Consider the following 26,964-nt stretch of genomic DNA (forward strand, 5'->3'; position numbering starts at 1 on the left):
GAAAGGAAAAAGTAAATTATTTGCAGACCATATGATCATATATGTAGATAATTCTAAGGAATCTACAAAAGAGCTCCTAGAACTATTGAATAATAAGCAAATCAAGCAAGTCACAGGACACAAAAATAAGCTGCATTTCCAAATGCAAATGACAAAAAAAACAGAAAATGAAATTTAAAACACCATTTACAACTACATAAAAATATGAAATACTTAACAAATGAATGTGACAAAATATGTATAAGACCTTTACACCAAAAATCACAAAAAAATTGCTAAAAGGTAAGAAAGAAGATTAGGTAAATGGAATGATGTATTAATGTTCATGGACTGGAAGATTCTATGTAGTTAAGATGTCAATTTTCCACAAATGGAACAAGGGATCAAGACAATCCTAATCAAGATCCCACCAGGCTTTTCTGAAAAAGTGATAAGCTTATTCTAAAATTTATACAGTAATGTGAAGGACCTAGAATATCAAAACCATTCGAGAAAAGAATAAAGTTAGAGGACTTAACACTACCTGACTTCAAGACTAACTATAGGGCTTCCCTCGTGGCGCAGTGGTTGAGAGTCCACCTGCCGATGCAGGGGACATGGGTTCATGCCCCGGTCCGGGAAGATCCCACATGCCACAGAGCGGCTGGGCCCGTGAGCCATGGCCGCTGAGCCTGCGCGTCCGGAGCCTGTGCTCCTCAACGGGAGAGGCCACAACAGTGAGAGGCCCGCGTACCGCAAAAAAAAAAAAAAAGACTAACTATAAAACCTACAATAATCAATCAAGACCATGTGATAGGCACTTAAGACCAATGGAATAGAATGTCAATAGACATACCAACATATATTGGTCAATATATTCAGAAGGTATATATCTGACAAAGGACCAGTATTCAGAACATATAAAGAACTTCTATAGCTTGAAAATAAAAAGACAACCCAATTAAGCCATGCGCATTTGAATAGGCACTTCACAAAAGAAATACAAATAGCCAATAAGTACGTGAAGATTTTCAACATCACTAGTTAACAGAGAAATACGAAGTAAAACCACAGTGAAATAATACTACATATTCACTATAGTGGCTAAATTCAAAGGACTGACAATGTCAAGTGTAAACAAGGAGTGAAGCAACTAGAAATCGCATGTTTGCTGAGTAGAAATTTAAAACGGTATCACTACTTTGAAAAACCATTTGTCAGTTCCCTAGAAGGTAAACATAATCTAGCAATTACACTCCTAAGTATTTTCCCAGGAAAAAAATAAAAATATACATCCACAAAAAGACTTGTACACCACCAATGTTCTTAACAGTTTTACTCACAATAGCCCCAAACTGGAAACAACCCAAATGCTCATCAACAGATAAATAGATAAACAAATTGCAGTATAAAAACAAAGGACTACTACTTGGCCTCCCCTCCAAAAAAAAAAGTAAAGTTTAAAGAGAAAGGAGAATTTCATAATTTTGACTGGTTAACATCACTAGTAGTAAGACCTATCAACATTATGTACCCCTGGTATCATGCTCTAAGAAGGGCACATCACTTCTGTGGTATTCTTCCCAAATATGCATAATACTTCAATCTATTCATGAAGAAACATCAGACAAACCCGAATTGTGAAATATTCTACAAAAATACCTAACCAGTACTCTTTGAAGTGTCAAAGCAATGAAAGACGTAGGAAGTGTCACAGAAGAGACAAAGGATATATGACAACTAAATGCAATGTGAGATTCTGGTTTGGATCTTGGATTGGAATAAAGGACTTTAGTGTAAAAACTGAATAAAGTCTGTAGTTCAATTAACAGTACGGTACTAATGTTAATTTCTTAGTTTTTATAATTGTACTACAGTCAACCATGGTCAAGTAAGATGTTACCATTAGGAGAGACTAAAGGCAAACTCTTATTTTTGCAGCTCTTCCATAGGTCTAAAAATATTTGAAAATAAAAAGTTTAAAAAGTTAGGGGTAAAAAAAGAATGAACTGCCTACGGACAGACACACATGAATAAATCACAAAAAAAATTATGCTAAGCAAAAGAAGCCAGAAACAAGAGTACATTAGAATATGATTCCATTTACATGAAATTCTGGAAAGGTAAAATTAATCTGTAGTGACAAAAAGCCCTGAGGCAAAGAGTGGGGCCGGAGAGAGAAGTAACTTCAAAAAGGCAATGAGGGAACTTTTTGGAGTGATGGAAAAATTCTATATCTTGATTGTGGCAGTGGTTACACAGGTGAATACATTTTATCAAACTCAATCTATATACTTAAAATGCATGTATTTTATTGTATGTAACTTATTCCTCAATATAGTTTATTAAAATTTTAAAAATAAGTTCATATTTGAAAGTATTTAACTTGACTTATTAGTGTACATTTTATATTGGGTAAACTAAAATACTATGATTGATTCTTAAACTGATATATTAAAACTTATGCACCCAAATTGTTCATTCAATAAATATTTACTGGGCAACTACTATATGTCAGGCTTTAGGCAACACAAAGGATATAAATGTGAAAAAGAAAGCCCTTACCCTTGAGGAATTCACAGGCCAAAGGGGAGGCATGCAAGTGAACAAAAGCTGCAAGTGACATACAAATTGCTCTGGGGAATGATATAGCAAGGTGTCAGCACTGCACAGAGAAGGCAATGTCTCAGAAAAGTCTTCAGAAAGAATACAGCCCCTTTCCATGAATTCACCCTGTGAGGCTATTACAGTTATTTCAGGGATATTTATCGAAGCTTTCAAAAAACACTTCTTTTAGTCTTGTCTCTCTACTTCATGGCACATTTTTCTGATGAAAAGTCCTTAGCACTTCAAGGGTGCAGTTTGTTTGTTAAAATTACCAAAAGTTATTCACAGACAAATTTAATGAATACCATTCTGGAAAACAGGTGACAGGTATGAAGTCAATAAACTTGTTTTCCTACATGCTTTATGAAGTGAAGGCAATACCACAGGGTAGTACCAATGTTTTTCATCCAACATAGAACTGTTGGAAGAATATATAGTCTCTCAAGGGGGCTACTTTAAAGAGCTTTGCCCTTTTGAGTGCTTAAGTCTCGGTTTGTTTGGGGGGGGTGCTTATTACTTTGAAATTATACCTCACTATAAACTGTCAATATTCAAAATAATAATTTAAATTTATTATATACATATATATCATATACGTAAACACAATGCTTAATTAAGTTTGAATCGTAGTTCAGCTATATCACAGCTAAATGTTTTTAGACAAAGTCCTTAAAAAATCAGCATCTGCTGTAAAATGAAGACAATAATAGTAGTATCTGCCTCATAGGATTTTGTAAATATTAAATAAGTGATGTGAATGAGATAATCTAAGTATTAAATGAAATAACCTATGTAAAACACTTAGAACAGGGCTTGGCATATAATAAGCGCTTAATAAATGTTAATAATTATTGTTACATATAAGCAAGGTATATTAGTGTCTAGACTAAGAGTAAGCATTAAAATATAAAGTGGGATTACAAAAACAAAAAAAAAGCATATAAAAAGAAGAAACCGTAAGGTAGCTTTAAAGTTTAGAAACTAAGATTCAGTGACTTTTTTGTTAAACAAGAGAATTCTTTTTTAAATTATTCTATGGGAATATACATTTATCTTAATGTTCAGTAACAAAATGTGCCAGGCACATTACAGGTTTCCAATAAATACTTATTGAATTGAACTACTTCAATACAGTGAGACTGTCTTAATAACCAAGAAAAAAAGTTTGTCACGTTTCAGCCCCATTAACTTCTACTTCTGCTTTAGTTAATATCCCTTTCAGCTGCCAAACTACCTTGCCATTCTTTTCCCTGGAAAGTAGAATTCTAGAAAGGAGAAAGAATGCAAGATTTTCTCCCAATTTGGACAGCAAGATCTACATTGAGAAAGTATAGCGCTTCAAACTGCTTTCTGACAAGTATACCTAAAAGTGTCTGTGCCCAATTAGGAAAATATAAAAGAATCTAACTGCTGCAAAAACAGCTTTAAGGCAATAGAATACCAAATAAATAACAAAGAATACAGAGGGAAGAAAGAGAAATTCAAATCAAGTCAGTGTATATTTTCAATATAGAACTTGTTTAGTAAAATATCATACCCACATATATGTGGCAAGTACCTATAAACTACATGTGTTCATTTTTGTACATTTATATTATTCACTTATATTTATAGCCTAAATTGAACATCAAATTGAGATTTGTTTAATTTGAGATGATATAAACCTTCTAATAATGTTATATTAAGTTTCTGAACATAAGTGAATTAATACATCTTAATGTTTTTGTGTACTTAAAGACAGTATTTTTTAGAGAAAATTTCTGAAAGATTCTTTTCTGAGTGTCACAGTTGTATACATGTGCGTGTACATACATATATGCACATGTGCTCAACTCAGTTCTTCATCCCTACTTTTCTTTTTAGTTTTTTTTTTTTTAACTGAAGTACAGTTAGTTGATTTACAATGTTGTGTTAGTTTCAGGTGTACAGCAAAGTGATTCAGTTATATATATATATATTCTTTTTCAGATTCTTTTCCATTATAGGTTACTACAAGATACTGAATATACAATATAGTTCCCTGTGCTATACAGTTGATCCTTGTTCATCCCTACTCCTTCTTAAATTAAATGACATTTTTGTCAGACTGCAAATATTTTAATAAAAAACAGATGCTGCAACTATTGGCTAATATACTGAGTATTTCAAATATATCTCAGAGATATAAAGGGAAAAACAGCAGAGTGCTGGTGTTTAAGGTCTATTTGATAATGAACAAAGTAATAGCTCTAGTTTTTAAAAAGTCTTTACATAGTATATGTGCAATCACTTCAATAGAAAATCAACACATTTTTCATTTGTCTTAAGAAAATATTAAAAATTTTAACTGATAAACGTTTACCGGTGGTAGAGAGATACAAAATTCCATCCTTGAAGAACAACTTAATAGAGTAAAAGCCAAAAGTGCCCAAATATACACAGTAATGTATAATTTCATCATATCATTTCTTACCAGGGTCTCTAAAATAATTTAGCACTTGTTCTACCTATCTCTACCATCTAGATCTCAAGGACATCTGGTAATTTCAATATTCACAAATCTCAGTGAAAAAGATTGAGCTAAATATATGACTACGTCAACAAGTGTTTATTGAATGGCCTACTGTGTTATATCCAAAGTAGTAGTTCTTAAGCAATCAGAAAATGCTACTTACCAGCAAGTGTATAATCCATATCAAAACCAAAACACTTTATTTTTTCCATGGCTAAACTTCGGTTCACAAACACCCTAAAGAAAGGAGCAAAAAATGATATCTCAATTAACACTGAAACAACAACAAAAATTAAGTTCAATGGAATTATTTGTCTATCTTTCTAGAACACATTTAAATACCAATATTAAGATTCATAATATAAATTATTCAAGTCCTCCTTATACCATAAGTGACATCAGATATTATACAAAAATACGTAAATTTCCTTATTGTGTCTTGATTTTAATGATGTACTCAAGTTTTCAGAGAATCAGCTCTCCTTTTCTAAGTCAGACCCCATAAAATAAGCTTATTTCTGAGATTTTATAATTCATTCACTCATTCATTTAGTTTATTTAATAAACAGAGGTTCATTTAAAGCCTACCATATGCCAGACACTAAAGACACAAATATAAACAGATTCATGTGACAAATACTTACTGAATGCCTACTATATGCCAGATACTGTGATATGGAAGAGAACAAAAGAGTACCTGCCCTCATGGAACTTATATTTTAACTTACAATCTCTATCCTTGAGGAATTCAGCATAGCAGGAGAGAGACTTAAAAGCAAATAATTATAGCAATTCAATAAATGCTATAAAATAACATGCAGGAGAGAAAATAAGTTGTTTAGAGACCAGATGAGATGTCTGAGCTGATTTTAACAATTAGTAGAAGTTTTCCAGTAGGACAAAGCAAGAAGGGCATTCCAGACGGAATGACAAAGGAAAGACAGGGTTTGTAATGAACCAAAAAACATTTACTGAGGCTGGAGCTGGGTTTTCTTTGGTTTTACTTTTGTTTGTTTTTGCAAACGGAAGTTTTCCAGAGGAGAAGGGAAAGAGGCAACAAAGGTTATGAAGGTAAAAAAAGGATAGCAAGGGTCAAATTAATGAAGACTTTGTATGTCACATTAGAGAGTTTGGACTTTATCCTGCAGGCAAGAACAAATTAGCAGATTTTGATGAAATGAAATAATCAGATTCAAATTTCAGAAAGGTCGCTATGAAGACACAGAGAAAACTAAACATATAATAGTATGGTGGATCATCACCATGATGGTGCTTTGTGGCAAGTTTTAATCATCTCTGAAAATAAGGATACCTCCTCCATCTGATCCCAAAGTATGGTGGGCAAAATTACTGAATGGTTTATCCTCTTATTACCAAACCTCTTCTTTGCCTTCATTTCATAAGTAGCTATGAGAAATGAGAATGCTACAAATCACCCAGGAAACTTGGTAGAAATAAAGATACCTGGGCTGGGCTTCCTGCATTAACAATATAGGTCAGTAGTCTCCAAAGAGGAGTGACTGCACCTGGGGATACAGAAAACTCCACTGGGATACAGAAGAAAATATTACAGCTTCTACTCAAATTTATCTCATCATTTTAAAATGTCTAATTTGTGTATGTTTTCTACTACATACAAGTAAGAATAGTAGTATAGGTAATTTGTAAATAAGCACACACAGGGATGAATGCTCCATATTTTAACTGTGAAATACTCAAGAGTTTGGAAACCACTAATCTAGATAATGACTTTTTAAAAAAACTTCACCAACTCAAATATTACTGTTTTAAACTTTATTAGAAAACTTTTCCTCTCATCTCAGAATGTATGTACCAATTTTATTTTATTATTTTTTTAACTTTTTATTTTATATTCGAGTATAGGCAATTGACGATGTTGTGATAGTTTCAGATGCACAGCAAAGGGACTCAGCCATATATATGCATGTATCCATTCTCCCCCATACTGCCCTCCCATCCAGGCTGCCACATAACACTGAGCAGAGTTCCCTGGTATGCACTAATTTTAAATGCAGACAAATAATCAAATATTTGCTTAAAAATATTTTAATAGGGCTTCCCTGGTGGCGCAGTGGTTGAGAATCTGCCTGCTAATGCAGGGGACACGGGTTCGAGCCCTGGTCTGGGAGGATCCCACATGCCACGGAGCTACTAGGCCCGTGAGCCACAACTACTGAGCCTGCGCGCCTGGAGCCTGTACTCCGCAACAAGAGAGGCCGTGATAGTGAGAGGCCCCTGCACCGCGATGAAGAGTAGCCCCCGCTTGCTGCAACTAGAGAAAGCCCTCGCACAGAAACGAAGACCCAACACAGCATGCATAAATAAATAAATAAATAAATAGATAGATAGATAGATAGATAGATAAATAAATAAATAAATAAATAAATAAACTCCTACCCCCAACAACAAAAAATTTATTTTAATAGGGGACTTAAAAATCAATAGGTCCTTGAATTCAGAAATGTTATCTTCTAAAAAATATGAAAATCATTACTTACCTCATAGTGCGCTATGCACACTAGATTAGCTTTATAAAACTCTTAGTTCCTGAGAGAGCTGTTATATAAAACATCTACACTTTCTTTCCCTAAGAAAACCTGGTATTCTGTAAAATCAACATTTACTTTGATTAGGTTAATAATGGACGGGAGGGGAAGAGTACGGAATAGCTGAAAGATACAGGGAACTAGAGGATAAATGACACCTACCCAAATCTTTACAAAAAAAAAAAAAAAAAACCCAAACTCCAACTATATCACCATGACCCTTCTACCACTTCATCAAACTTCACTCTATTTCTACTGATTGGAGCATCTACTTTATTATCACCTTTTTCCAGTTATATAAATCCTTATGAAGGCACAAGAGAGGGAAAAGACACCGAGTAATGGTTTTAACTCTGGAAACACACTGAAGCTCAGGCTTTTCAAACACACTCTCAATTCAGGCTAGGGGGCCAAAGGGATCAAATCCTTGATCAGAGCCCAAACAGCTGACATGCCTAAAATATTCTATGGGAATTCAGGCAGGAACAGACTGGGAAGATTTTTCTTTCCAGGAGAGATATATGTGGAGCCACATAATAAAAGAAACAGTTTTGATCCTGATAGAAGAATGATGCAAGCTGGTTTTAGGCACAGCTAAAATCACAGAAAAAAAAGATACTTTGCTAGTATCACTCAATCACTGATAAAGGTAGAAAGAAACTATCAACAGACCCAGTTAGATAGTTTACCTGTTTCTTTCTCATCCAGAAGAGAGGTTAAGCCTGTATTCCTTTTCATATTTTTTAAGGATATAGAGATCATAATGTACCTTAGGTATTATCCAGAGAAACTCTGGGAATGATATATATCAGGAATAAGAAAATCTGTTTTTTCTGTGAAAATAATCGTTGCTAAATATCCATCAAATCACACTCTTTCCTTGTTGACTAACTGGTCACTTGATTCAATCAACACATTTGTTGAATGCTTATTACAAAGCAAGTACCATTTTATGACATATATCCTAGAAGCTGTCCTTTAGGGAGTAGCTAAAACTATCAAAGACTTTCTAGGTGTCTAAAATTAGAAAATAACACATTTTTCTATGAAACCAAATATCCTTTATCTTTTCATTTTCATTTAAAATAAGTACCCTCACCCACAGAAGCAACTCCTGAATTTAAAAAAGAAACAATCACTCCTGTCTCCCCGTCTAATTTATTCCTATTATGAAACAGAAAGAAAAACCTCACATATATTCTCATCTCTCCTTTTCTTTCCCTAATTTATGCTACAACATGGGAGATGGGGCCAACAGGGAATTAAATCTAATTCGTACATGAATATCTAAAGTGCATAAGCAAAGCTATGATGACAAAATGGAACAGCTGCATTATAGAGAACTGTAGTAATATATATGCTACGATTTACAAAGATAATAAACATGCAAATGCTGAAAGTATGCACTGACTTCAGCAGAGAGGCAGCCTTGAGCCAGAAATACCACGTCTCCAGAACATAGTCTTAAAGAGAAACTGATCTCTTGGCCTCAAACTCATAACTATTCTTTATTATTATAATAAAAGAAAGTGTTAGGTACTATATCAATTAAAAGACTGGCTCACTGTTCCACCACACATTTAAAATGAAAATATCCTATCTGCTTGGGGAATCCAAAACTTTCTATTGGTCCCGGGACCCTGACTGTATCTTTGTCAATGCCAGTCAACTTGTGTCACTTTTCTAAATTATTAACCAGTGGAACATACTCCACCTCTATCTTCAAGAGCCTGAATATATTTGTGAAACTTTCCGAAGCTTGCTTTAAATAAAGCACAAAGTTGCCACCCTAGAAAGCATGACTGAACTAAGCATCCAACCTTAAAATGCAATTATCAGCCAGAAATTCCTACATACTAAGTCATTTGCAAGATATAGATTTGAGCATTAAAACAAGAGACACAATCTTTAGGAGACAGACCCAGAAACACTATAAAACCAGGCACAGACTTCAACACAAAGACAAATGTAACCGTTTTTACTATCATATAACACTGCAGTAAGGCATAAAACTTGAAGAAATGCTATCCAAATAAATATAGATATTAATCAAAAGAAACAGGACTATCAATATAATGTGCTTTAAGAACAGGGATCTAGTATTCTTACACTTAATGAACATGCAATTTACTAAATTTGGAATTTTGTAAATAGCAAACCCTTAATGGTTTTGAGATTTAACTCATAATTCAAAGCAGTATTACCTCATCTGCCACTGGTTGCCGTTCTGCAAAGTGTGCAACTATCAGAGTCAACTAGTTCTTGAAGTCACATAACAAAATTCTTCTTCAAGACCCTAGTATAATTTTTTGTGTGTGACTTTAACCTTACTTCAAAAAGACTGTTTTAGTCTGAACCAGGCCCCCTCAACAGCATGTATCTTCTGAGACAGTGCTGGAGAAAACACCTCTGTGTCTAATTTAACTTGTCATTGGATATCACTGTTGCTCCACACAAATCCATTTGGAATAGAATTTCTTTGGCACTGGTGAACTTTATCCCTAGCTCCTCCCCCTGCCTAAGAGTCACAAGTTCCTGGCCAAAGGCCCAATAACAGTTACTGCAACAATAAATGAGAATAAGGATACAAGTAAAAAGTCTTCCTAGGCATGTTTTGGTTATGGGTTTGTGTAATTATATTACTCAAAGTTTGTTGCAATCAAAGAAAAGAAAAAGTTACAATGCTTTTTGGAGACTGCCAAATTTAGATTACCAACCAAATGGTGTGTGTGTGTGTGTGTGTGTGTGTGTGTGTGTGTGAGAATTAACAGAAAAATGCTATAATGTGAATTTTTGTTTAGTATCTTTTCTCCCCAACTAATTTCTATTTCTGCTATGGCACTCTCATTTTCCCCTCAAGCTTAAAATCTAGTTAACATCTTTTGATTCTTTCCTCTCCCTCAAATCCGTATCATCTCACTTGCCTTCATTTAAATTTCCAAATGTCTCTAATCCAGATCTTCCATTCAACTTAAACTGCTAACAATTTGTCCAGGTCCTCATTAACTCTCCAGCAATCATCTCCCAATTGCTGTGCCTGCACACTAATGCCAAATTAATTGCTTTGAAGTAGTGCTACTCAAAGTGTGGTCCACAGACTAATGCTGGTTTGTGCAGTGCTGTTAGTAATTCAAGAAATTGCAAGTATTTAGAGACTTTTATAGCAATTCGACAAAAAACTTTTGTTTGTTGAACACAGTAACAAAAAATGTATACTTACATTTTATGTTTTCATTTTTCTAGTAATTCATTTTTATTATAAGTGTATCAATTTGAAACAGAATAGAATTTAAAAAAAAAAACTGGTCCTCTAACATACATGAGAAGCACTGTCCTAATGCCCAGCTCTATAATCACCTACTTAATAACCTTTAGACATTCCTCACTACCTACCACCAGACTAATATATTACAAATTTTTGTATCTTCAAGGAGTTCAAAGCCTTGGAAAGATGGCGATCTTTCCAAAATCAGTTTTATCTCATGTTGCTCCACATCATGCACCATTTGCTCTAATAATCAAAATGAACTACTTGTTATTTCCTAAAAGTGCCCTGAGGTTTTGTTTATACTGTTCCCCATACCTGAAATGACCTTCTCAGTTATCTCTATCTTATTTTTCAAGACCCAGCAATTTCAAGTGATTTCTTTAAGAAATTATTCTGGTCATGCCAGAGAACTATGTAACAGTGATGCCTCTGGGTCTCAGATTACTTTTTTAGTTAATGAAAGAGATTTCACCAACAACTAAAATTCTATAAAGTTGTGATCCGTGTGAGCAGTATGAATACTCAAAATCATTTATTTCTATATTTTATCATATACATAAAGTATGTGTTTAATTCTCTTATTCTTTACTGGATTATAAACTTTGAGGCCAGGATTTATTGCCTTCCCAAAAACTAGCATAGGGCCTGGTAAAGACCGGACACAGTATTTAATAGAACTAAAAATTAAATTTAAACTAAACCCTTAATAGCAATTAGTGGTTGCCAGAGGCTGTGGGGGAGAGGGAATGGGGAGTTTCCCTTGGGGGATAATAAAAAATGTTCTAAAATGAGAGAGTGCTGTTGGCTGCACAACTCTTGTGAATATACTAAAACCACTGAATTGTACTCTTTAAAGGATGAACTGAATGGTATGTGAACTATATCTCAATAAAGCTGTTCTTTAAAAAAACATAATGGCAAGACCTCATTCTGCCTTTATGTCTCCATTCTTCAGTAAAAGAATGGCAGTGATTAAAAAAAAAAAAAGAAAAAGAAAAAGAAAAAGGGGGCTTCCCTGGTGGCGCAGTGGTTGAGAATCTGCCTACCAATGCAGGGGATCCGGGTTTGAGCCCTGGTCTGGGAGGATCCCACATGCCGCGGAGCAACTAGGCCCGTGAGCCACAACTACTGAGCCTGCCCGTCTGGAGCATGTGCTCCGCAACAAGAGAGGCCCGCACACCGCGATGAAGAGTGGCCCCCGCTCGCCGCAACTAGAGAAAGCCCACACACAGAAACGAAGACCCGACACAGCCAAAAATAAATAAATAAATTTAAAAAGAAAGATAAAAACTTTCTAATTTATGAAATGGATTCTTAAAAATTCAAAGTTTAAATACCATGGATATACAGACACAACAAGAAATTTTAGACATTATAAAAACAAAAGTCATTTAAGCATAAGTTTTTGTCTTCATAAATTTGCAGCCAATAACTTCTTACTAATTTGTCTGAATATTTTCTCTGAGGATCATCCTCAGGGGGGATACATTTTGTTTATCAGATTATATCATGAGAATAGTACCCTGTACTTTCAAAGTCTGAACAAGCATATTATCATTTCTAAAATAATATGTGAATTAATTATAATATTAATTTTTCTCAAATACTCAATATAAATAAGTTCCAGTGAAAAGAAGAGAATGTGGAGGCATGCACAGAACAAAATTAAAGATGATTAAAATTTAAGATGCCATCAATTGTAAAACTCACCCATATTATATGTCACTAGCAAAGGGCAAGGGGGGTAGGTGGGAGGGATGCCCAAGAAAAGTCAGCCTCATAAAGCTAGGATTATCAAAGGGCAATACCCATAATACAAGGAAAAAGGAGAAATAAACCTGCAACAAAGAAAAAGCATATAAGGACATTTGTACATCTCAGCCTTGACAGTGAGTCCAAGGAAGGGGAAAATCCTCCCCCTGAGAATTTGAACAATTAAGTCAGGTAGGTTTGTGGTCTGAATTTACACTACTAGGGTGGTTAACACTGCCCCTAAGTGACTGAGAGAAATAAAATCTTTTCTAGAAGAAATCAACTTAATTCTAGGTGGTATATTGCTAGATGTAGCCCAAATTCAGAGATGTCTAAATGTGAAAAAAAAAATGTGTATCTTAAAAGCGATAAAAGACTAAGAGTAGTGATCATGCTATCTTTCCCCCAAAGACTTCAAAGCATACTTTAAGGAGATTCTCTTTAAGAAACAGACATTAAAATTCCCTTCACCTTCAATCTCAAATGAAGAAACTGCAGTAATGAGAGCAGAATGGTGGGGAATAAAAAAGAGGACTAACAAATGAAGAATACATAAATTAAGGGAGAAACCAGAAACAATGTCAGTACTTCTGAAAATAAATTTACTGTTCTAAAATCTCAGTTGAATTAAAAACAGGTTTTTCCAATCTTTTTTTCCTATTTCCCCCTAAATTCTTTTTTACTTTTTCTCCCCAATTTTTAAAAATAAAAACCAGTGTATAGAAGATAATTTATAAAATGCAGCAAAATATTAAGGTTGAATTCTGTGGGATAAAAATTAGAGAAGAAAATATGTTTATCCATGTTATCATTAGGTCAAATTAACAAGTGTACTGACTGTACCTATAATGGAAAAGAGAGGTCAAAATCTAGAATTTAAAATAAAAGCAAATGCCAAAACTGATTCTGGCCTCTCATTTAAAGGACAATAACTCTAGTAATAAAAGGCTTTCTAACAGCTTTAGATGACTGGAGTTCAATCACGACACTGAAAGGAGAATGCATTTTTCCTTGCATTACACATCCTAGGGCACCTGTATCTTCCCAAATATATTCCCCTGAATATACATAAACAATAACTGTTTTATTTACAGAATTCTAAATAAACAAGTTGAGGTATATACTTTATTGAGGTATAATTTACTTAAAGTGAAATTCACCCATCTTAAGTGCGAAGTTTGGTGAGTTTTGGCAATTGTATACACTCATGTAACAACTACCCCAATCAACCCAAAATATTCCCTCATGTCCTTCTGCAATACCCGTCCCAACCCATGGCCCCAGACTACCGCTGATCTATGCTTTCTGTCACTAGAGCTTTCAGATAAATGGAATCAAACACCATGTAGTCTGTGTCTGGTCATTTTTCTTAGCACAACACTTCTGAGGCTCATTCATGTTGTTAGATGTATCAAAAATTAGCTCTGACTTCCCTGGTGGCACAGTGGTTGGGAGTCCACCTGCCAATGCAGGGGGCACGGGTTCGAGCCCTGGTCCAGGGGGATCCCGCATGCCACAGAGCAGCTCGGCCCATGCGCACCACAGCTGCTGAGCCTGCGCTCTGGAGCCCACGGGCCACAACTGTTAAGCCCGTGAGCCATGAATGCTGCGGCCCGCGTGCCTGGAGCCCGTGCTCTACAACAAGAGAAGCCACTACAATGAGAGGCTCACACACTGCAGCAAAAAGTGGCCCCCGCTCTCCCCAACTGCAGAGAGCCCGTGCGCAGCAGCAAAGACCCAAGACAGACAGACAGACAGACAGACATAAATAAATAAATAAATTTGTTTTTAAAAAAATTTGTTCTTTTATTCCTGAGTAGTATTCCATTGCATGGATATACCACAATTTGTTTACCCATTCAGTTAATGCATATTTTGAGTTGTTCCCAGTTTTTGGCTATTGTAAATAATGATGCTATGAACGCTCACGTACAAATCTGTGGGTATACGCTTTCATTTCTCTTGGAGTAAATACCTAGAAGTGGACTCATTAGTTCATTAGTAAGTATATGTTTAACTTTAAAAGACATTGCCAAAATGTTTTTTTATTTTGCAGTCTCATGCAAAATGCGTGAGAATTCCAGTAGCTCCACATGTCAGTGTTCTTAATTTTAGTCATTCTAGTGGGTCTGCAGTGATATATCACTGTAGTTTTAATCTGTATTTCCCTAATGACTAATAATGTAGAGCATCTTTTCAAGTGCTTATTGGCCATGTCTTTTTGTGTGAAGAACCATTTATAAACTGGTTTGTCTCATTATCGTGTTATAAGAATTCTTCATATATTTTGGATAAAGTAAGTCCTCTATCAGATACATATGTACTGAGAATATTTTCTCCCAGTCTATGGCTTGCCCTTTCATTTTCCTAACGTTGTCTTTCAAACAGCAGAGGGTTTTAAAAAAATTTTGATGAAGCTCAATTTATCAATTTTGTCTTCCACGTTTTAATTTTTTTACGTATTTTTTCTGAGAAGTCTTTCCCTAATTCACAAACATTTTCACCTACACTTTACTTTTAACTTTTATATTTAAGTCTATGATCCTTTTTGTGGTATTTTTTATATACGGTTGAGGCAAAGGTTGAGGTTCATTTTTTTCTATATGAATGTTTAGTTGTTTCAGCACATCTGTTACAAAGACTAACCTTTTTGCCATTGAATTACCATAGCCTCATTACCGAAAATCAATTGACTATATATGTGTGGGTCTACAAATTCCCTATTAGCTTTCATGATCTCTATATATCTATCCTTACACTAATACCACACTACCTTGATTACCACAGGTTTACATAAGGCTCAAGTATAATTTTTGATGATTTAACTCTATTAACAATCCTTTCTCATTACTATTAGGGAAATATTTTATAGATATCAAAATATCACACATACCAAAATTCTGAATATACGAATTCTTGTCATCCCAAAGTAGAAGATTTATCCATTTATTTCTAAAGGTAGCAAAGGAAAATAAAAGCTAACCCATTTCATATATATGATCCATGCATTTCAAATGCACTTGTTCATTACCTGTTCAGGCAGTATAAGAACTGCCCCATGGGCCCCTAGAAATAAATCTAAAAGAATATCTCAGGCCTTATGGTGTCCTCTGACTTATACAGAGCCCTTTCTAAATAACCAATTCTAGCATATGTTTTACCATAGGGGAGAAAGTAGTACTAATTTTGATTGCATCTAGAAATATAGTTCTTCTTAAATCTATAAACCAGCTTTATAAACAACCACTTGTACAAGCCTGACAAATATTACCAGCATCCATGATAATACTTATCATAAAAATTGTTTAACAAAAACTGCAAATTTGTAGCCAGTGCTGGAAGGAAAGAAAACATACAAACCTGAAGAGGCAGTCCTCTCATAATTTTCACATTTAAAGAAACCTTAAAATTCTAGTGATGTCATGAGAGGTCTAAAAATAATACAGAATTATTTATACCCATGGCTGTTCTCTTTACCCAATAATGAGGTTTTAAAATAGCAGTAAAATGGGCCAATTTTATTCTGCTCATAATCAATACATGATTAGATTAAAATAAATTCTAAACACGAGGCTATGAAACTATTTCAAAATTTCTATTAGAAAAAAAATTAAGAGCTTCAAGAAAATAAAAATTTAAATTGCACTGTATTCTTAAAGACTTATTTTTGAGGGAATCTATGTCCTATGTGATCAAAGGGAATGTCTCTCTAAAATTAACCAGGTCTAGTTATGCTTGAAGGCTAGAAATGAGAGAATTAACAGTATGCAGCTATTAACTGACATGTCACCTATTATAGTGGTCACAAAAAGAATATCAATAATAATTCAGACTCTGAAACATAAGAGAAAATAATATAAAGACAACAATAAAACCTAACACAGAACTATTTTATATTGCAAAATAAAGAGGAATAGGGGATTCCACTTGAAATTATTTTTTGTCTACACTGCCCAGAAAGAAAACAAATAACTGGCTGCTTTTCAATCTTTCACACCACTTTCTAAAGGTACAAATTATTTTAAAATGCATTTGAATTTTTAAACTTCATGCATTTCTATGTAAAATTCTTTGGTAAGATACTACTGCTTGCTTCCAATCTTCAAAAACACTTTCTACTGAAAAACAAAATGAGTTTACCACAGGGTAAACAGGGTGCTTGTATCTCACTAAATTTCTATTAAGATCATCCATCCTCAATGCAGTCTTTCAAAATAGCAACAGTAACTTTACAGCAGATTACATGTGAAACACTAACAATGTAAACTTTCAGCTGAATTTCTTTCAATCTCTCACCCCCCCATCTCCACTCTCAGACTGGTAGCACTGCTTATTAATCTCCCAATTCACTCAGATGACTAGAACATCTCTTCACTGAGAAAAATGAGGAGAAAAGAATAATAAACTCACTTACCCTTCCTTAGACATTCTCAAAGATCTACTTCCTCTGGAAGAGAATACAGGATCAACAAACAAGCTTCACTGATCTCTAGAGAACTGTAGCTCATTTGTTAAAGCACAGAGAACTCAGGCCCTGAGAGGCCCAACAAATTTGGGCATGATGCCGAACCCTAACCAGGCAATATCTCAGAGACCAATATCCTCAGCTTTAAATACTTGAAAACCAAAGAATAATAGGAAAAAATTGGAGAGCAGGAAAAATAACTAATGGTCTGAACTGTGTAAGACTGGCCAGTTTAGGAAGGAGACAATCCAAATGGTAAGTTCCCGTAAGAGACAGGAATCGTTACTGGCAAACACACAGAAAAAGCAAATTTACCCCCTAATGAGGCCCGCCAACAGTACGCAAACAATGTGAGTTTCACAGAAGGGAGCAGCCCTAGTCAGTCCAAATCATTTAGTTTACTCTGGGAGAAAAAAACAAACAAACAAACAAAAAACCAACATAATACTATGTTTTAATTATCAGTTTAGTTATTTCCTCCCCTTAGAAAATGAACAATGTTAACTACAAGAGAAGGAAGTATTTATGTGCCGATCATATTACAGGAGGAACCTAAAGTATTTCCACACTGTGGTCTTTTTTTCTGATCATTAACTGCTTTTAAGGAAAACATCTGTGTTCACATATATTTTACCCAAACGTCTGAAAATTTCAGCCCTTGTGAAAAGAAATTTACAGATCTTTGGCATGTGGGGGATATACCCAGAACATTCTAAAAGTTAATTCCAAATCTTAGAGCAAGCTGAAGCTCGAAAGAAAAACATCTGCAACATTCCTGCCTCCTGACCAATATAATGCATAGGGATTATGCAACATGGGAAGAAATAAACAAGTGTGTGCTAACGTCTAAGAACACTGATATGGCAAATAAATCCATCTATTGATGATTCAAATTAAAAATAAAATATATATACCTTAAAGAAATACTAGTTGAATTTAAATTTTAACTTTAAAAAACTTTATCTTTAAATAGTATCTAAATATCTTACCATAAAGGTTTCTATTAGTTACTAAAATGTTTAAATAGTCACCAAGTAACTAAAAGCACTACTAAATACTATAAATTCAAACTAAAATTATTTTCAGTGTATTTAGAAAAACAGTATGGTGTAATGGAAACAGAACGAGCACCAGAGCAACTAGGTTTGAATTCAGCTTTCTGGCTGAATAAGTTAATTAACCTAAGCCTGAGATTTTTCATCTATAGAAGACAGATAACATCTGGTAGGGTTGTTGTCTGTCATTGGTAAGCACTCAAAGAACTATTGTAACTTGGGGGGTTGGGGTACAGGGAAAGCAACTCGACTGTCAAGCATTATCTCACCAAAATATCCCTTGAGAAATACATTTTAAAAATCCAATTCTCAAATTATACATGAATAAGAACTTTCACTATCCTCAAACCAAATTCCACAAATACAAGAATACAAACTGAATATGGAAAAATGATCTAATCCCTGAGAGTGCCAAATTCCCATGGCTTCCCTGTATTTCCAGCTTGTGGCATCACAGCTCAGTGTGGTGGAAATAAATGTAATTACTATTTTAAGACTTTACTACTTGTAAAGAGAAAGGAAAACAAAAATCTCACTTGAACGGAGGGTATGCACACTTATATGAGCTTCCTGTGCAAAAGAGACTGCACTGCCTAGCTATTTCAAACTCATATATTTAAGAAATATTTACTAAATATCTACGTGCCAGTGCCTGGTACCAGTAATACAGAAACAAACATGACAGTCCTTGATTTTAAGGAGTTCCAAGTCTAATGGAGGAGACCCACTCAAAATCTGTGAAAAAGTCGTGTGTAACTGTAGTATCAGAGATATGCACAATAGAGAGGTGCATCTATATTCTCCTCAGTCTTAACTGAAAGACAGGATGCCCAACTTGTTGCTGTTAAACTGACACTGTGCTAAGCACTTTATATATTTATTATCTCATTTAATCTTCAAATAACTCTATGAGGTAGAAATTATTCCAATTTCATAGATGACAAAACAAAGTTCAAGCAGTTAAATACTGTGATTCTAAAGAAATTAAACAAAATAATCCAAAATGTTAACCCAAGGCCCAGGTTCCTAACCACCACACTAAAAAGATTAGCAGGTGTTAATCAGACTAAGAGGAAAAGAGGGGTGGAGATCATTCCAACAGAAGAGAAACTATGAATGAAAAGCAGAGTGACACAGACATTATGATGTGTGGAAAAAACCTAGATTCAATTCAGAGTTGATGGAATACAGAGTTTGAGGAAGGGAGCTGCTCAAGATGAAAGTGCAAAGGAAAGGATTAGTCCTCACAGGGCCTTCAATGCTATATTAATGGGCTTAGAATTTATCCCATAGCATGCTGGATGTGATGCCACTAAAAGTCTTAAGCAGAGTGATAAACAGGATTAACAAAACAGATCTGAAGAGGACAAGGCTAAAGGCAGGGAGACCTAATGGGGGTTACTTTTGTAAACCACAACAGTGATGACCAGAGCCTGTACTAGCACCATCAGGAATGAAAAGAACAGGCCAGAATCTAGAAAGATTAGGAGGCTGTATTAAAGTGCACACGTGTGCCTGTGTGTTTAAATGTATTGAAAGGGGACTAGTAGAATGATCTCCAAACTACTGACAGTGTTCATCTGTGACAAAGAGGTGAAAGGGTAAATGAAGGGGAATGTTCATATTTTACTCTACATATTTCTGTATTTCTGAATATTGCACAGTAAGAATTTATTTGTGTATTACCTAAATAATTTCAAACACTTTAAAAAAAATAAATAAGAGATTAAAATTTGGGATTGATGATTGTATTACTCTCCATTTCTTGGATCTATGGTAGTTACATTCAGAGATGGTTTGTCTTCCTAACGGGAAGAGTAACAATTACAATTCTCTTTTAAAAAGCTTTGAAAAGGAAGTGGTTGGAAATAGAGCCAGGAAACTTCAGGTGTTTTTGATTCTTAAACCAAGTTATTAAGATTTAAATGTTTAATATATAACTGGAAATACAAAAAGTAACAGAGCATATTTGAAAAAAGATTCCAAAATGAAATTCTGAAGAAACTAAAAAATAATAAAAACTAAAATTAAAAATGTGATGAATACAAAAAATCTACAAACAATAAATGCTGGAGAGGGTGTGGAGAAAAGGGAACACTCTTGCACTGTTGGTGGGAATGTAAATTGATACAGCCACTATGGAGAACAGTATGGAGGTTCCTTAAAAAGTTAAAAGTAGAACTACCATATGACCCAGCAACCCCACTACTGGGCATATACCCTGAGAAAACCATAATTCAAAAAGAGTCAGGTAGGGCTTCCCTGGTGGCGCAGTGGTTGAGAGTCCGCCTGCCGATTCAGAGGACACGGGTTCATGCCCTGGTCTGGGAAGATCCCACATGCCGCGGAGCGGCTGGGCCCGTGAGCCATGGCCGCTGAGCCTGCGCGTCCGGAGCCTGTGCTCCGCAACGGGAGAGGCCACAACAGTGAGAGGCCCGCGTACCCTGGTCCGGGAAGATCCCACATGCTGCGGAACAACTAAGCCCATGCACCGCAACTACTGAGCCTGTGCACCTAGAGCCTGTGCTCCCAACAAGACAAGCCACCACAATGAGAAGCCAGCACACTGCAACGAAGAGTAACCCCCACTTGGCGGCAACCAGAGAAAGCCCGCGCACAGCAACGAAGACCCAATGCAGCCAAAAATAAAAATAAATTAAATAAATTTTAAAAATAAAAATTAAAAAAAATAAAATAAAACAGGTAGCTAGTGGGAAGCAGCCGCATAGCACAGAGAGATCAGCTCGGTGCGTTGTGACCACCTAGAGGGGTGGGATAGGGAGGGTGGGAGGGAGGGAGGGAGACGCAAGAGGGAGGGGATATGGGGATACATGTATACGTATAGCTGATTCACTTTGTTATACAGCAGAAACTAACACAACAATGTAAAGCAATTATACTCCAATGAAGATGTTAAAAAAAACTGTGATGAACAGATTCAGGTCAGACCCAACCAAAAAGAGAATTAGTGAACTGGAAGGTAGGTCAGGAAAAACCTTCCAGAATGTAACATGGAGAGAAAAAAGGATGGAAAATACAAAAGAAAGGATATGAGAAGAGAGGAACACAGTGCCAAAGTCTAACATATGCTTATTAGAGTTCAGTAGGAGAGGAGAAAGAGAATAGAGCAAGTACAAAAATGAAAAGATAATGGCTGAGAATTTATAAACCACTTAAACACAAGCATAGAATCAAAAACTCCAATGACTCCCAAGCATAATAAATAAAAAGAAATCCAAAGTTTATTACCTACCAATTTTGGGAGGAATATTAGTGAGAGTGACATTTCCGATAGGCCTTTTGCATATTTTTGACTTTTGAGAGCATGTTACTATTATATATAATAATATAGTTGACCCTTGAAAAAGGAGGGTGATGGGGCACCAAACCCCAGAGTCGAAAATCCACATATAACTCTGCAGTCAGCCCTCTATTTCCTTGGTTCTGCAAACTAGGAATAGAGAGGGACCTCAAATGAGGGATAGAAAAGAACTTCCTCACATGGAAACAACCTAAATGCCCATCAACAGCTGAATGGATAAAGAAGATGTAGTATGTATATACAATGGAATATTACTCAGCTATAAAAAGGTATGAAATTGGGTCATTTGTAGAGATGTGGATGGACCTAGAGACGGTCATATATTGTGAAGTAAGTCAGAAAGAGAAAAATATCATATATTAATGCATATATGTGGAACCTGAAAAAATTGGTATAGACGATCTTATTTACAAAGCAGAAACAGAGAACAAACATATGAATACCAAGGGGGGAGAGGGGGTGGGATGAACTGGGAGATTGGGATTGACATATATACCCTACTGATACTATGTATAAAATAGATAACTAATGAGAACCTACTGTATAGCACAGGGAACTCTACTCAGCACTCTGGTGACCTAAATGGGAAGGAAATCCAAAAAAGGGGGGATATGTGTATATGTATAGCTGACTCACTTTGCTGTACAGTAGAAACTAACACAACATTGTAAAGCAACTATACTCCAATAAAAATTTTAAAAAGTAAAGAACAGAACTTCCTCAACCTGATAAAGGGCAGCTATGAAAACCCTGCAGCTACCATCAAACTTAATCATTAAAGACTGCAACCTTGGGACTTCCCTGGTGGCACAGTGGTTAAGAATCCACCTGCCAATGCAGGGGACACAGGTTCAATCCCTGGTTCAGGAAGATCCCACATGCCGCGGAGCAACTAAGCCCATGCACCTCAACTACTGAGCCTGAGCTCTAGAGTCCGTGAGCCACAACTACTGAGCCCACGTGCCAGAACTACTGAGCCTGTGCTCTAGAGGCCGTGAGCCACAACTACTGAGCCTGCGTGTTGCAACTAATGAAGCCCGCAGGCCTACAGCCCGTGCTCCACAACAAGAGAAGGCACCACAATGAGAAGCCCGTGCACTGCAATGAAGAGTAGCCCCCGCTCGCTGCAATTAGATAAAGGCCACGTGCAGCAACAAAGACACAACGCAGCCAAAAAAAAAAAAAAAAAGACTGCAACCTTTCTTCCCAAGATGAGGCAAAAGAAAAGGATGTCCACTCTCATGAGTTTTATTTAGCACGGTACTGGACATTCTAGTCAAGGCAATCAGGCAAGAAAAGGGGTTTCCAAACTAGAGAAGAAGAAGTAAAACTATCCTTATTTGCAGATGACATGATCTTATATATAGAAATCCCTAAAGAATACACACACACACACACACACACACACACACACACACACAATTAGAGCTAATAAATCTGGCAAAGTTGCAGGATATAAGATCAATATGCAAAAACCAGTTGTATTTCCATAAACTAGCAATGTACAATCCAAAAATAAAATTAAGAAAACAATTCCATTTACTATAGCACCAAAAATCATAGACTAATTAGAAATGAACTGAACAAAAGTAGTGTTAAGACTTATATACTGATAACTACAAAAACTGTTGAAAGTGATTAAAGAAGGTCTAAACAACTGTAAAGACATCCCATGTACATCAATCGGAACACATGATATTGTTGAGATGATGATACTCCTCAAACTGATATAGAGTCAATGCACTCCCTATCGAAATCCCAGTTGGCTTTTTCACAGAAATTGACAAGCTGATCCTAAAATTCTTATGTACATAGAAGGTCCCCAGAATAGTCAAAACAATTTTGAAAAGGAAGGAAAAACTAACTGTAGGACTTACATCACAATTTCAAAACTTAATACAAAACTGTAGCAATTAAGACTGTGTAGTACTGACATGAGGACAAACAGACCAATGGAATACAATGGGGAGGCCAGAAAGAAACATATATCTCTGGCTAACTGATTTCTGACAAGAGTACCAGATAATTTAATGTGGAAACAATACTCTTTCAGCAGAGCTAAGATAACTGGATATTCACGTGCAAAAGAATGAATTTAAACCCCTATCTTGCACCATATACAAAAATTAACTCAAAATGTATCCAAAACCTAAATATAAAACATAAAACTATAAAACTCTTAAAGGAAAATATAGGTGTAAATCTTTGTGACCGTAGGTTAAGCAATGATTTCTTAAACATGATGACAAAAGCACAAGCAACAAAAACCATAGATAAATTGGACTTCATCAGTATTAAAAAACATTTGTCCTTCAAATGACATAACCAAGAAGGTGAAAAGACAACCCACAGAATGGGAGAAAATGTCTGAAAATCATATACCAGACAAAGGTTTAGTATCTAGAAAACATGAAGAACTTATACAACTCAATAATAAAAAAAAAAATCAATTAAGAAATGGGCAAAGGATCTGAAGAGATATTTCTCGAAAGAAGATATACAAATGGCCAATAAGAGCATAAAAAGATGCTCAACATCATTAATCATAAGGGAAATACACATCAAAATCACAATGAGATACCACCACACACACACTAGGATGGCTATAGTAATTTTTAAAACCCACTAACAATAACAAGTGTTATTTTGAAGGGTGTAGAGAAATTGGAAGCCACAAACATTGCTGAAGGGAATGAAACAGATGCATTTGCACTGGAAAACAGTTTGATAATGTTTCAGTAAGTTAAAGTTACCATATGACCCAGCAAATTCTACTGCTAGATATATAATCCCCAACACTGAAAACATGTCCACACAAAATGTATACACAAATGTTTGAAGGAGCACTACTCATACCAGTCAAAATGTGGAAACAATCCAAATATTAAGCAACAGATGAACAGATAAACAAAATGTGGTATATTCAGACAATGTAATATTATTCAGCCATTAAAGGAATTAAGTATTGGCTCATGCTACAATACGGATGAACCCTGAAAACATTAAGTGAAAGAGATAGAAAGAAAAAAAGCCACATATTTTATGATTCAATTTATATGAAATGTCCAGAATAGACAATTCCATAGAGACAGAAAGTAGATCAGTGGCTGTCAGGGATTGAGGAGAGAAGGGAATGGGGAGTAACTAATAATGAGTGTGGGGTTTCTTTTTGGAGTGAAGAAAATGTTCTGGAATTAGATAGTGGTGATGGTTACATAACTCTCGATATACTAAACCCCACTGAATTGTATATTCAATAGTGTTCCTTTTTCCGAGTTATATTTCATTGTGTGGATGTACTGCATTTTATTTACGCATTCATCCACTAAAGGATATTTGGGTTGTCCCTTGTTTGAGGCAATTATAGACTGATATACTATAAACATTATTCATGTACAGTTTTTTGTGTGAGCATAAAGTTTTCCTTTACCTTGGGCAAGTATCTAGGAGTAAGATCTCTGGGTCCTTGGCTAAGGGTCTCTAACTTTACAAGAAATTACCAAACTGTTTGGCAGAGTAGCTGCAGCAATGTATCAGAGCTCCAATTGCTCCACATCCTTGACAGCACTTGCTATCTCCAGTATTTTTTATTTCAGCCACTGTAATAGGCATATACAATGTGGTTTTAATTTGTATTCCCTAATGGCTAGTGATGTTACAAATATGCGTGTATGCCATCCATATATCCTCTGTAAGTGACATGTCAGTCTTTTGCCCATTTCTTCATTGGGTTGTTTTCATATTATTGAATTTTAAAAGTTCTTCATTTATTCTGAATACAAGTTCTTTATCAGATATGTGATTTACAAATATTTTCTCAGTCTGTAGCTAAAAACTGAAAAAAGCCCAAAGGTCCATTAACAGAAAATGAATCAACAAACTGTGGTATAATGATACAATGGAATGCCAGATAGTAATAAAAAGAACAAATTACTGATATACACAAAAACATGGATGAATCTCTCAGACATTACACTGAATAAAAGAAGCCATATCCAAAAGAATCCTTGAGGAAGTTCCCTGGTGGCCGAGTGGTTAGGATTAGGGGCCGTCACTGCCATGGCCCAGGTTCAGTCCCTGGTCAGGGAACTGAGATCCCTCAGGCTGCCTGGTGCAGCAAAGCAACACACACACACACACACACACACACACACACACACACACTCCTTGAAGGTGAAATACACTATCTAAATATGATTAACATTTCCTCAGCCTGAGTTTCTTACTGCAGGATTTCATTAAATCAAAGATCTGCTATCATTTATTCTTTCTCTTCCTTGATGCCACCACCACCGCTACTTCCTGCTTCATTTTACTGTTAGGTATACTGCTTTGGGAAGAAGCACAGAGGGAACAGTAGCAGAGAAACAAATTGAGCATGTTTTAGGATCCAGCATCTTCTTTTGAACAATAAAGTTTAGAGAATTTGTATTCCATAAGTAGTATCACTGATCATTATAAAGCGTACTTGTATCTAGAACAGACAAAACCTATGATGTAAGAAAAGGTATGTCACTGAATTTTTTAAATTCAACTTTTTATGTTGAGATAATTGTAGATTCACATGCAGTAGTAAGAAATAATACAGAGAGATTCCCTACACTCTTCACCCAGTTTCCCCTCAGTGGGAACATCTTGCATAAACATAGTACAATATCACAATATCACAACCAGGAAACTGACCTTGACACAATCCACCAACCAGATTTCACCAGTTTTACATGCACTCATTTGTGTGTGTGTAGACTCATGTAATCACCACTCGAGTCAAGATACAAAACAGTTCCATCACGAGGATTCCTTGTACAACTTTTTATAGCTACACCCACCTCCCACCACCCAAGCCAATCCCTAACCCCTGGCAACCACTACTCTTTTCCCAATCTCCATAATTTTGTCATTTCAGGAATGTTAGAGACACGGAATCATACAGTAAGTAACCTTTTGAGATTTGCCTTATTAACTCAGCATAGTTTACCTGACCTGTATTAAAGTTGTGTGTATCAATAGTTAATTCGTTTTTATTGCTGAAGAGTATTCCATCGATCAAATGTTTTGGGTCAAAATAAATAAAAATTTTAAATCTTACCAATTCCTGAATCCCCATTTGTCATTCCTTAGGAATATGAAACTCTAACCAAAGCATTAGAATGATACACTAACAAAAAAATTTAGTACAGTCCTGATACTCTAGCTCACTTTTTAAAACATTCTTTTTTAAAAAAATTTATTTATTTTATTTATTTATTTTTGGCTGCGCTTGGTCTTCATTGCTGCGCACGGGCTTTCTCTAGTTGTGGCGAGTGGGGGCTACTCTTCGCTGCGGTGTGTGGGCTTCTCATTACCGTGGCTTCTCTTGTTGTGGAGCACGGGCTCTCGGCACATGGGCTTCAGTAGTTGTGGCACGCGGACTCTAGAGCGCAGGCTCAGCAGCTGTGGCACGTGGGCTTAGCTGCTC

The 26,964-nt window shown here is 35.6% G+C and overlaps 1 protein-coding gene across 6 annotated transcripts in view; it reads right to left on the bottom strand.

Moving 5' to 3' along the window:
* Positions 1-26,964, bottom strand: part of NT5C2 (5'-nucleotidase, cytosolic II) — a 68,100-nt gene that overhangs the window by 39,864 nt on the left and 1,272 nt on the right. For 4 of the 6 annotated variants that reach the window (XM_027112482.1, XM_027112480.1, XM_027112478.1 and 1 more), the window contains exon 2: positions 5,241-5,314. In XM_027112482.1, the coding sequence (XP_026968283.1) occupies positions 5,241-5,314 (74 nt within the window). Of the gene's footprint in view, positions 1-5,240; positions 5,315-6,541; positions 6,577-9,848; positions 9,869-26,964 lie in introns of those variants that run through there. The other 2 variants (XM_027112484.1, XM_027112483.1) reach the window with 2 other exon arrangements.

Source organism: Aethalodelphis obliquidens, unplaced genomic scaffold (assembly GCF_003676395.1).
Source record: "Aethalodelphis obliquidens isolate GAN/ISIS:26980383/991018 unplaced genomic scaffold, ASM367639v1 scaffold11, whole genome shotgun sequence".
In the NCBI taxonomy this organism is placed as follows: domain Eukaryota; kingdom Metazoa; phylum Chordata; class Mammalia; order Artiodactyla; family Delphinidae; genus Aethalodelphis; species Aethalodelphis obliquidens.